Source organism: Erythrolamprus reginae, chromosome 2 (genome assembly GCF_031021105.1).
Source record: "Erythrolamprus reginae isolate rEryReg1 chromosome 2, rEryReg1.hap1, whole genome shotgun sequence".
NCBI lineage: Eukaryota > Metazoa > Chordata > Lepidosauria > Squamata > Dipsadidae > Erythrolamprus > Erythrolamprus reginae.
In genome coordinates, this window is record NC_091951.1 from 270,985,290 (window position 1) to 270,999,241 (window position 13,952).

Consider the following 13,952-nt stretch of genomic DNA (forward strand, 5'->3'; position numbering starts at 1 on the left):
ATAAAGATAATATGTAATATAGAAGAGAAAGTATATGAGAGGAAGAAAATATATATGATATATGACAACAAAGGAAAGACAATTGGACAGGGGACGTTAGGCACACCAGTGCACTTATGTACGCCCCTTACTGGCCTCTTAGGAACTTGGAGAGGTCAATCGTGGAGAGTCTAAGGGAAAAATGTTGGGGGTTAGGGGTGGACACTATTGAGTCCGGTAATGAGTTCCACGCTTTGACAACTCTATTGTTAAAGTCATGTTTTTTACAGTCAAGTTTATGTTTATATGAAGTTTATATGAAGATTCATAATCAATATTTTTATGTTCAGTGTGTATAAACATTTACATGATAATTTTAATTAACGACACAAACACATTCAAAATTATACTGACCTTAATTTTTTTGAAGTCCACTGGTTTCCGAATTAACTCATAATATTCTGGGTATTCTTTTCGAGAAGGTAGCTGAATGAAGACTTCACTTAACTGCCGCCCTGAACTGTTGAAAGGAAGAAGCAACACATTGACACAGATGAGAAGCAATGCACTGATTCTATCTTCCATGGGCATTCTGAGATTGTGTCCTGATAGAGAAGAGAGCCAAGACAAATACTGGGAATTTAAACTACCAATTACTAGGACCCCCATTCAAAAGTAATTTTCCTTGGGAAATTTGCCAGAGTTGGCATTTAATATGCAAAATATCTTTTTAAAAACATTTCCAATGCTATTATCATTAAGACAACTTCCTGCTGTTTGGCATTTCAGCTTTTCAGTCACAATATTACCTCATGGATTTGTATCCCAGCAGAAACAAATAATCATTTTTAGTATCTGTTGTCACATCCGAACTATCCAGAAACTGCAGGTTTTAATGAATTTCAATGCAAGTGCAGCACAGCTGTGCATCTTTATTATTTTGGCAATAGGAGGTAACTGCAGACTATAGTGCCAGTCTGGGATATTTTATCTGCAATTCCTTTGCTTATTTACACAACACACGTTGCCAATAAACCAGACCTGTTCACAAAACAACTGTAGTCTAATGATTCCTATTGAAGTCAATTTGGGACAGTCTTCATTCAGTCAAGTTTTGAACATCAATTTAAACAAAATATCGTGGATGAACTACTATAACAGACAAGATTGATGCAAAAGAACCAGAATCAGCTGTGTGTTATATAGAGAGAAAAAGGCATTTTCTATTGTTGTGTTGCTTTGTAAGCTCTTTATGCTTGCTAAAAAGGGAATTCTAGTAACCAGTTTACTTTAAAAAACAAGAAAAAAGGATAGTTCATGTGTTTTAATGTTCAAGAAATATATTATCAATGAAATTCTTTTGCAAGAAGGAATCTGGATTTGCTATGGGCTACCTTTGTTTAATAATGTTTAAAAAAACACTAAATAAATGTATTTTGCCGAAGATACAGTAGAGCCTTGCTTAATGTATGTTTGTACACCAGCATCAGAATATTATATTATGTCCCTAAGGGGGGAAAACCGCACCCATTGATTTCTGTACTTCACAAAAAGATTTTGTTTCTGTCTTTTGTGTGTAAATGTATATAAAGGTTGGGAAAAAAATAAATCTATTAGGCATTCTTCTAAGAAGAAAAATGTAATGGTTGCAATCAAGAATATGTTAAGTAAATTATGATTAATATGCAGGCTAATCCTTTTTTAATATGTACATTTCTGTTCCAAATTGCATCTTTTAGACACACACATGCACACACGGAAGAGAGAGAGAGAGATCTACCAAACATAAAAATCACGTTCACTATTTCTCTTTTGGTTGCCTAGCAACTACCAGATTATATGCTGAAGAGCAACAGGACCTGCATAAATTAATAGAATGTACAGAATGCACAGAAATATGAGTGCCATTTCAGTGTTATAATTGCAGTGGGGCTCTCTATTTTTCCACACAAATAAGCAAACAAATAGAGATTGTGACTTGTATATTTACGTGTGTTTATATACTATACAAATGTCTTGTCATTCTGGAAGGCAACTCTCTTATTTAAAAAACACCCAATGGGATAAACAGGAATAAATCTGAAATTAAAATGTAGATGCCTCTCACAACTGCACTCAAAGGACCTATCAGATTATTTTTACTGAAAACTCTGGTAGGATTCCATTCTTAATAATTTGGTATCAATTCAAAATTTAAAAGGAAGCAGATAAAATATATATGAAGTGTTTATGGCTTTGCAGAAATTAGTCCCATGGTACTTCTAGATACAGGTAGTCCCCAAATGACCACAGCGCATTTAGTGACCATTAGAAATTACAATGGCACTGAAAAAAAGTGACTTATGACATCTTTCACATTTATGACTTCTGCAGCATCCCCGTGGTCATGTGATCAAAATTCAGATGCTTAGCCATTGGTTCATGTTATGACTGTTACTGTGTCCTTAGGTCATGTGATCCCCTTTTGTGACAAGCAATGGGGGAAACAGATTAATTTAACAGCCGTTTTACTAATTGAACAACTGCAATGATTCACTTAACAAGAAAGGTCGTAAAATGGGGGGAAACCCAAGGTGTTTCATTTATCAACAGAATCTTTAAGCTGAATTGTGGTTGTTAAGTCAAGGACTAGCTGTGCCTCATCAAAGAGTAATTTTCAGGTTACGCCATACCAGGCGTGGGCAAAGTTGGCTCTTCTATGACTTGTGGACTTCAACTCCCAGAATTCCTGAGCCAATCATGCTAGCTCAGGAATTCTGGGAGTTGAAGTCCACATGTCATAGAAGAGCCAGCTTTGCCTACCCCTGCGCTAGACTGATATTGAATGATATGTTCAATATTGTTAATGATGATCAATGCATCGTTAACTTTCTAGGTTCCTACAGAACTGGCAATAAGCAAGTGTAGAAGCAAAATTTTGAAGCAAAGTATGAATCTAAAAACACACATTTCTTATTTCCTAAGTTCCACAAAGGATTTCTTTCTTTCTTTCTTTCTTTCTTTCTTTCTTTCTTTCTTTCTTTCTTTCTTTCTTTCTTTCTCTTTCTCTCTCTCTCTTTGATTTATATGCCACCCCTCTCTGAGGACTCGGGGCCGCTCACAACATATCAAGACAATATAACAAGTGGCATCTCCGCTTAAGATTTGAGGATTCCTAAAACTATCTTTCTCCATTTTCTTAATACATGCCAAGACATGGAATAACTGTCTACATAGATATTCTCAGTCTGGAATTAAGGGAAATTCCTAAGCAAATGCATCCAAATCTATCAACCTGTGCCAACAATTGGTGAACATTGGATACCTAAACACAGAGAATATACCAAGAATAATACTTAACTACAAAACAAACACCAACACTTAGAAACCACCTGATTCTGCAATCACTAGAAAAAGTAGAAGGAAAAAATGGATTTTTTTTTTTACTGTTATGAACAAACCCACATAGATCCAAGCTATTAAGATAGGAAAATTATGGTATTTTACTCCATAACAACTTATTGTATGATCTCTCCTCATTAATGTAATTATGCAAAATTATTTTCCTCGAGAGACAGTTCTAGAGTAGATGAGCAATCATAAAAAATCGAATCCCACACTATATACATTTGATAATTTTGGCTTCAGAATACAGGATTCATATTCTTGTAACCACAATTTGAAAGGCAAAGTCAGATAGAGACCTGAATTTTACAATCGATGGATAGCAGAACAGGGATCTTTTATATCTTGAGTCTTACTCCTAGGAAAGGCTTGCTTAACAAAGCATTAAATGCAATGAAGTGTTGGGTTGGGAAGCCTGCAGAGTCTCCTAGGGGCTGGGGGAAGGCAAAAACACCCATACGCTTGCAAAAAAAATGGCCAAATTTTGCCAAAACAAGGGCGATTTTACCTTCCCCCAGTCCCCAGGAGTACTCTGTGGGCCTCCCAAACCCTCTTTGCACCCCATTTTTTGCCAAAATGGGATACTGGGGTAAGGCTTTGAGAGGCCAAAAATGACTGTATTTGGTGCATAAGATGCACCGACATTTCCACCCTCTTATAGGGGGGGGGAAGTGTGTCTTCTCTTCTGAAAAATAGGGCAAGTATCATATCCTGAGCCTTTAATGATCAGTGGGTAACTTTGGGCTAGTCAATCCACTTTTACCCAACCTAACTCTCAGATAGCTGTTGTGGGAATAAAAATGGAAATAGCAACAGCCTCCTAAATGAACTCAATCTGTATAGTCTGGAGGACAGAAGGAAAAGGGGGGACATGATCGAAACATTTAAATATGTTAAAGGGTTAAATAAGGTCCAGGAGGGAAGTGTTTTTAATAGGAAAGTGAACACAAGAACAAGGGGACACAATCTGAAGTTAGTTGGGGGAAAGATCAAAAGCAACATGAGAAAATATTATTTTACTGAAAGAGTAGTAGATCCTTGGAACAAACTTCCAGCAGACGTGGTAGATAAATCCACAGTAACTGAATTTAAACATGCCTGGGATAAACATATATCCATTGTAAGATAAAATACAGAAAATAGTATAAGGGCAGACTAGATGGACCATGAGGTCTTTTTCTGCCGTCAGACTTCTATGTTTCTATGTTTCTAAAACAGGTGGAGATCCACAATGGAATGAGACAACTTGCCTCAACCCATTTCGCCACGGCCAATTTGCCACAATCAACTCATCACAGCTAAACTCTCCCATGGCTAACTCGCCACAAGACAATTCAACAATTCAATTTAATTATTTAAAATAATTTTAAAAATATTTTGATTTTAGTCATTCGCATTTTATTTCATCCCTCCTCTGGCATCCTCTCTTTAATGATTCCATTTGACTGTTTCTTCAATATTAGTGTAATGTGCCCTGCGGCAAGTTGGCCTTGTTGAACTGACTGTGGCAATCCATTACTACCCTGTTTCCCCGAAAATAAGACGTACCCCGAAAGTAAGGCATGTCAGAGGTTTTGCAGAATTTGCTAATATAAGGCACTCCCCCAAAATAAGGCGTAATCAAGTTTACATACGGTACGGTGGAAAAACATACGGTACCATTCAAAGCTGTTCATAGCGGTACCATAATAATGTGGCGTCCCCTGCTGGCCCCTTCCATCACTGTGTACCGTCCAGTACAGCAGACACAGTCTGCTGCTGTCTCACCGCCATTACAGTCTCCACTACAGTTCTTTCCCCCTAGGCTTCTACAGTTTATGCATGGTATGTTTGTATGTATGATTGGTTTTTATAACAAGGGCTTTTAGCTGTTTAACTATGGGATTGTCACATGCTGTTTTTACCACTGATGTTAGCCGCCCCGAGTCCACGAAGAGGGGCGGCATACAAATCAATCAAATAAATAAATAAACAAACAAATAAATAAAATAACTTCCTCTGGTGTCCGGAAGCTGCAATAGCGGGAGTATACTGTTGTACCATATAAGTGCCGTCGTTTGTGTGTGTGGGTGACATACTGACAGGTACCGTACCGTAATCAATGTACCGTACGGTACACTTACTTTGGGGGTGTCAGCTTTTCTGCCTGTGAATTTGTCTTATTTGAGAAATATAAGGCACCCTCTGAAAGTAAGACGTAGCACAACTTTTGGAGCAAAAATTAATATAAGACAGTGTCTTATTTTCTGGGAAACACGGTACAATCACATGGAATCAGCATAGCATACAAGCCAACTAAAGCCCTTCATAACATCCTAAGCAGACCAAAAGACCCAACAAACCCAGAAGAAAAAACGGGACTCATCTGCAACATACAATGCAAGGTCTACAACCACACCATGTAGGACAAAACAGATCAGATCAGATTAACAGAGTTGGAAGGGACCCTGCAGGCCATCTAGTTCCACCACCACTACCCGCCCAAGCAGGAGATCCTTATATCTGCATCTACCTAGGATTGAACTCACAGCCTTCTGATTGTAAGACAAGAGCTCCGCCCAGGCAGAAGACTGGCAGAATGCATCCACGAACATCAATTAGCAGTCAGAAGACATGAGGAAACCCCTTTAATTTCGCCACAGATTTAACCATATTTTCAATGGAGAAAATGTGATCATTCTCATATTTGATCACATTCTCACATGTGATCAGGCCAAATTGAAATATGCCAGGGAATTTCTTAAAACCTGGCAATCTGACAAATCAGCCACCAATAGACACATAGACATTAACATTCAGGATCGCCTTCTACCGTACAACTCTCAGCGACCAATAAGGGCCCACAGAGTTGGCCTTCTCTGGGTCCTGTCAGCCAAACAATGTCGTCTGGCAGGGTCAAAGGGAAGGGCCTTCTCTGTGGTGGCTCCAGCTCTCTGGAATCAACTACATCTAGAGATCCATACCATTCCCACCCTACTGGCCTTCCGGGAAGCTGTAAAGACTGGCTTTTCTGGCAGGCCTGTGGCTGTTGATTGAATGAGATACCGTCTTGATCCGCCCATGAGAGATATTGAGAGATATGTCTGGTCTTATTAGGGGTTTTAAAAATTATTTTAAATTGTTCCTTTTAAATGTTGTCTCTTATTGTTGTAAGCTGCCCAGAGTCCTTAGGGAATTGGGCAGCATATAAATAAAATAAAATAAAATAAAATAAAATAATAATATTTATATGTTCTGCAGAAGAGACACTCCCCCAGCCCAAAAGAGCAAAAAAACCCCAAGCACCTCTTCCCCAGCAATTAACTCCACGGTTAATATCAGGCTAACAATCAAATAAATAATATACCCTGATCAAGAAGCTGCCAAAAAAGTCAACAGTAAACAGTTCAAGTAAAGACTCTCTAAAATCACCCCCACCAACACTGACAGGGCAAGACACCAGAATATAAACTGAGAGCAAACCCCACTCCTTACTAGCACTGTTGATGTTACCTGGTTAGTAATGAAACGTCTGCAGTGTCTCAGAGCACCAAGAACCCTTTGCTGCTCACATTTAAAAACACTCACAATAGTTAGAGAGATTTCACTCATTCTCTAAGCCTTTCACCATAAATAATCAAATCCATCATACGTCCCTATTTATTTTCCTTCTTGTAAATTATGCTTTCATCATGTATTTCAAAGAAGATTGTTTCCTAACCAGGCATTCACTAACCATTCTCAGTCACGCTGTGACCTCTGAATGGTTGTAGCCATAGTTCCCTCTAAGCTGAGCAGTGAGCAATCGCTCACTTAAAAATCATCATCAACTCAGAGTTTTTCAAACCTGCCCAGAAGCCGAGAGGGAAAGAGTGAGAGGGAAAGAGTGCCGCCCAGTCCCAAAGGAACTGCCGCTCAGACACTATACTTTTCCGCCCACCCCCCAAAAAATTAGAGGGAACACTGGTTGTAGCATTCCCAATTCATCTATTTCATTTAAATTATTCAGATAGTTTTTCTCTTGGATTACACGTTCAAATGTTGAACAATTTCCCTAAATTCATATTTGATTTTTCCACTGGGGAATAGAGTAGAGTAGAATACTTTATTGGCCATGTGCGTTTGGACACACAAAGAATTTGTCTCTAGTGTATCTGATCTCAGTGTACACAACGAGAATAAAATACATTCATCAAGAATAAAAAGATACAACACTTAGTCATGGTTACTAATAAGCTATCAAATCATATTAGGAAACAAATAAAAATAATATAAATTGAAAGATACATGCAACTATAATTAACCTACATATTACCAGTTTTGTATATAGTCACAACAACCTTTGTTGCTATATTGCAACAATTCAAAATTTAAGGTCAGGGAGACAGAGCTGGAAATCAGGTAAGATGGCAAGAGTCTTGCTCCACACGCCCCCAAATAATAAGACCTTCCCGAAAATAAGGCCAAGCGCTTTTTCAGGGTTCAAAAAATATGAATAAGGGTCTTATTTGGGGGGAAACATGGTATTGTATGTATGTGTGTCTCTGTGTGTCTGTATATAATTTACATAAATTATTAAAACTATACATAAAATAGATATAAATATATTATGTTATTTATTGCCACATGCAGATTGACACAGATGGAAATCAGACAAAGCAAACTTATAACTAAATAAATATGAAATGGTCACATGCCAAAAATATGCTGACTTGTCCATCCCCGTTGAGTCTCTTCAGATTTTCTTAAATTGGTTTAATGTTTTCACACAGAGTCATTCTTCAGCTTAGGAAAACTAAGAGTTCAATGTACTGATTTATTATTTTATATTATGGAAAATATTATTTGTAATATCAGGCACATTTAAACAGTCATTCAAGTCATTTCACCATAATTATTGAAAAGTTTTGCCAACTAATTTGAGAACTTTACTCTGCTCTACAACAGATTTGCAAGAGTTAGCCCAGTGAGTAAAGTTCTCACAAAAACTAGCAGAAATCCCCTGGAAAGTGTTTATTACTTCCAAACAACAAACTGGGTTATTTCACTCACAGTTAATTTTTGTGGACCCATACCTAGTGGCATATCTAGAAACATTTTAAAAAGTTTCTATGGAAAAAAAAGTAAAGTCCAAGAATATCTATTTCTTAAATACATATAAATAATCTTTGTAATCTTTGGCAAATATCTACACTAATATGAATGTTTAAAATACATGGCACGATAATGCTTTGCATAAAACAATCTTTTATCATTTCTGTGCTTTGTGATATCTGAGGTCAGAAAACTGACCAAATGACTATGGTCAGAAAACTGTATTAGCAATGACGTTATTAATGGAAAACAAAGTTCCCTCAATGTAAATACATTGTGTGTGTGTGTGTGTGTGTGTGTGTGTGTGTGTGTATAATAATAATAATAATTATTATTATTATTTGTATGCCGCCCTTCTCCGGAGACTAGGGGCGGCTCACAACAATAATAACAATATGACAGTGTAACATATACATATACACACATATGTGCACACAAACAAATACACATAAGCACTGTCTGTTTCCTTAAGTTTAAATTAGATTGTGATGTCGAACAGATGTACACAGTTTATATTGCAGTTTGTACAATCTTGAACATAACCCAGAAATGCCTACAACATGGTTTGCCACCAGAGTAGACAGTCTTTTTGATTTTCTGGAAAATTATGTTGGGGGAAAGATCAAAAGCAACATGAGAAAATATTATTTTACTGAAAGAGTAGTAGATCCTTGGAACAAACGTCCAGCAGACGTGGTTGGTAAATCCACAGTAACTGAATTTAAACATGCCTGGGAAAAACATATATCCATCCTAAGATAAAATACAAAAAATAGTATAAGGGCAGACTAGATGGATCATGACGGTTTTTTCTGCCGTCAGTCTTCTATGTTTCTATGTATGTGAAAAGCTTAAAATCCACTATATAAGCCAACAGGCAAGAGTCACAAAAGTAAACAGAAGATTTAGCAAATACATCATTGAAAATCCTGAACCATGCCATTATTTCTGGGTTACAAAGGGTCCTTACATAAGTAAACTTGAACAATGTACTTCAACCTCTGTAGAAGGCTGCTTGAATGGTGCGCAAAGCACAAAACGTTGCTCCAGACATTCAGTTAAGTCCTCAACTTAAGCAGTTCATTTAGGAACAGTTTAAAGTCACAATGGTTTAAAGTCACAATGGCACTGAAAAAAATGTTTTTCATACTTACGACATTGCAGTGGCCCCATGGTCAAATAGGATCAAAATTCAGACCCTTGGCGACTGACTTATATTTGTGACAGTTTGCAACCTTCTCACAAGCAAAGTGAGTAGGGAAGCCAGATCTACTTAAACAACTTTGACACTAACTTAAAAACTGCTTGACAACTGTGGCAAGCAGGATTGTAAAATGGGGTGAACCTCATTTAACAAATGTCACAGTGAAGCCACAGAAATTTTGAGCTTGGTTGTGGTCGTAGCTCGAGGCCTACCTGCATTTAGAAAAAAGGCATGCATAGGCTACAGAGGTTCTCCCTTCTTGAACTCCCAATTTATCAGAGATGTGTTGAAAAGAACCACATCAGACTTATCTCTAGTTTTTGCATAGGATGCTTTGAGGAATACCGCAAGAAGAAAGGGCAGAAAGGACCTCTTTGGGTTGAATTTTAGCTGCTGTTCCAAACATGAATCATCACCTTAGAACTGTATTTAGGTGGGGCAGCTTTATTAGCTTGCATCCTAAGAATCACCCTCTTATTGCCAAATATAAGGGATTCGTTCCTTTGCATCCTGCTATTTTCCTTGTACTGCAATGTATGTATGTATGTATGTATGTATGTATGTATGTATGTATGTATGTATGTTACTATTGTAACACGCTCTACATGGGGCGAGCTGTTGTGGGTGCACCTAGGTACAACCACATCACATCAACTCTCTGTGAGCTGAACTGGCTCCCAATCAATCTCTGGGCACAATTCAAGGTGCTATAAAGCACTACATGGCTTAGGGCCAGACTATCTTCAGGACCTCCTTCTGCCGCATAGCTCCTAGCAACCAATAAAGGCACACAGGGTTGGCCTTTTCCAGGTCCTTTCAGCTAGATAGTGTCGGTTGATGGGGCAGTGGGGGAGGACCTTCTCTGTGGTGGCTCTGGCTCTCTGGAACGAGCCATTTCCTGAGGTCCGTACTGCCTCCACTCTACTGGCCTTCCAGAAAGCTGTGAAGACCTGGCTCTGCCGTCAGGCTTGGGGCCATTGATCAAAGCGGTACCACCTAGATCCAGCCACAAAAAAATATGAATAGTTTATGGGTTTTAAACTTTTTATTAATATTGTTTTTAGATGCTGTGAGCTGCCCAGAGTCCAGAAGGAGTTGGGTGGCCTATAAATGAAACAAACTAATAAATAAATAATGAATAAAATAGCTGTGGACGACAGGCAGTCCCTCACAACCCTTTCGTGTCTGTGAGGCCTACCACACATCTCCAAGATACCATTCAGTTGGCTAAAGCATCGCAGTAGTTTCTTCACAGTTATGAGAGAATTCCTAAGTCAATGCTCAAAAGAAAATAATGCAATTCTATGCAAAGTATCATTCTTCAGTACGGAAGGGCTGTTTGCACATATGCAATGATTATTGAAAATGTACCAGCTCCTGAAGAATGGGAGAAGGGCCAATTCTTTTCCCAGCCAAGTGACAGTGTTTTCAGAAGCTTCTGAACTAGCTTCACAATTAAAAGACTAAAAATATGTCCCTGAATAAATTCTGAGAGAATTTGTCTTTAAAAGTAAAAGATCACTTTAAAACGAGTCCGTCTAGCCTACTTTTCTTGAGAGGTGATAGAAATATGTTTTATTTGGACCAAGAATAAACAACCTGTTGAGTCAAAGTTGGTGGGGTTTATTGAAGGCCACATCCAAAAAGTCTATGATGGGGGAGTTAAGGGTGAAATAAGTGTCCTGGTTGCCTGCCTTGCAAAAATAAAGAAAAACACACACACACCATCCTTTTGTGTGTGAGTCTGATGGTGACATTTGGGCTACCTGTTTTGCACTTTTAAATTGCATCCTTTTGTGTGAATAAACACAGAGCCCATGGAAGTCTTGATATCTTGCTGGTATAAATAAATCGAGAGAGCCTGACTATTGTATTCAAGATACAGTAATACGGTATAACAAAAAAGGGTAATTCTTTCATCAGTGTTCTTTGTTGCAGTTTTTATTTTATTTATTTATTTGAACTTTGCTTACTGGCACAGTTTCCAATAGAGAATAATCATCCCATTTATGTTTCAAGAAACCTAATAAATCTATGCAAAAGCTATACAAGTTTTTCTTCATGAAGTCCCCAGAAGCTTCAACATTCACTTTTTGAAGCACTACTATGAGACAGAGAAATTCTTATTCTTTTAAGTAACGTTTTTATGTGGATGAATTATGAAACTATTATTTAAGTAGTATAACTTTTCTGTATAACTTGGTATAGATGGCAGACTGCTTATTTTGACTGAAACAAACTTTTCTTCTCTATCTATCCATCCACAAGCATATATGCAATGTGCACACATGTACACACATACACACCTGTAATTTAAACTCTCATTTTAAGACGCTATAAATATTTATCTTGAATTAATGATACAAGAATATACACAAATATTTGGTTTTCCAAATACATGTGTGTGTGTCAGTTTACGCATATGGGTTTGTGGGTTTCTCTCTCTCTCTCTCTTCAATTCAATTCAATTTATTAGATTTGAATGCCGCCCCTCTCCGAAGACTAGGGGCGGCTCACAACAATAATAAAAACAGTATAATAATGGAACAAATCTAATAATAAAATTATATTAAAAAACCCCAACAATTTAAAAACCATACCACACATACATACCAAACATAAAATATAAGAAAGCCTGGGGGAGATGTCTTAATTCCCCCATGCCTGGCGATATAGGTGGGTCTTGAGTAACTTGTGAAAGACAAGGAGGGTGGGGGCCGTTCTAATCTCCGGGGGGAGTTGATTGTGTGTATACTGTACATACAAATTTCAAATTTGATGAAGGTTTTTATATGAAACAAATTTGAATTCTATGCAAATGCACCTTAATGTCAAATTATGGCATGATGAAAAATTGGAAAATGCAATTTGTTCCCAAGGAACTAAAGGGCTGATTAGGAAAAACAGTACATTACCTGTCCTTATAGTTGATCACAGTATCAATTATGGCATTCATTTGCTTTGTCAGTTTAGGTGGATTGGGTGACAATTTTTCAGCTGGAGGCCTTCCTCTCCTCTTTTTTGCCTTCTCGACATCTTCTTTGACAGAATCCTTGTCCACATTTCTTCTCCTTTTACGTTTTTTAAGCCTAACCTCCTCTTCCATTTCTTCCAAGTTGCCGTCTTCAATTGCCTATTAATAAGAAAAACAGGAAAATATATACAAATATGTAAAGATGTGTAGAGTAAATATATGAAGCCTTAATGTCACAAACAACTTTGTAGTGTTTATGAGCTGAACAGTTTATAAGTTCAAGTTGAACAAAAGAACTTTAGGGACCATCAACTGTCTTTAGAAACACAGCAATACCATTGTTCGTAAGTAGTGATTGTAGAAAGGAAGGTCAACCCCCAAAAGCACTGTTACTGCAACTGTATACACTCAATTAAGTAATGATCCATTTACTCTTTAAAACAATTACCCTCACATATCATTTTTAAGGTACCTTTATATACAGGGCAATTTTAGCAAAGCGAAACAAAAAATCCTTCAAAATATATTCAGACACATTTCTCTTTTTGCAAAGGAGTTTACAAACAGAATTTCCAAAAAAAAAAGAAGTCTCAGTATTATACATCTAAAACAACGTGCTTTTCCTTAATACAATGCCCACTCTCAATGCAGAAGTAGCAAACAATGCATTGTTTGATATGTAAAGAATAGTAGCGTTATGGGGTGAAGAAGAAACAATACAATTTTAACACATTCAGGCAACATATACTAGTCTAAAATTTACCTGCAAATCTGAACCTTAAATCACAGCCAACAACACTAGACAATGAAAGAATGAAAAATGCTGCAAAACCAGATCTGATTTAAAAGAAATTGTTCACACTCTCAGAAATATATATGACAATCAGGGAATCCAAACTTAAAATAAAATAAAAAATAAATAAACAGAAGAAAAAAGCCAAAGATCTCAATAGTTCTGTTTTACAAAGAGCTTAAAATTAACATGTATATTGGAGAGAGAAAGAAAGAAAAATGCAACCCCGCTTTTAAAAAATAAATTGCATCAGCCTTTATGATGCTTTCTCAAATCTTAAATGTTGACACTGTCCTTTCTGCTCCCCTTTAATACCTAAGATACATGCAAATGTGAATCAATCTTTTTCTGAGCTGAAACAGCTCTAATCGTAAGGCAATTACCTTCATTTTTCCACAGCACCAAACATGGCTAATATTTATGATCATGTGAGTGTAACAATCAATATACAAAGAGTGATTACATCCCAGACACAATTCCTTTCACTGGGTTATGTTGCTTGCAAAACATTTTGTGAATAAACCTGGTACATCAGACAAAACAGG

General features: G+C 37.2%; 1 protein-coding gene across 8 annotated transcripts in view; it reads right to left on the minus strand.

Annotated features, from left to right (window-relative positions):
- Nucleotides 1–13,952, minus strand: part of SMARCA2 (SWI/SNF related BAF chromatin remodeling complex subunit ATPase 2) — a 159,716-nt gene that overhangs the window by 10,159 nt on the left and 135,605 nt on the right. For all 8 annotated transcript variants that reach the window (XM_070742619.1, XM_070742620.1, XM_070742621.1 and 5 more), the window contains 2 exons: nt 12,556–12,773; nt 394–499 (listed from right to left, as the gene is read on the minus strand). In XM_070742619.1, the coding sequence (XP_070598720.1) occupies nt 394–499; nt 12,556–12,773 (324 nt within the window). The remainder of the gene's footprint in view (nt 1–393; nt 500–12,555; nt 12,774–13,952) is intronic.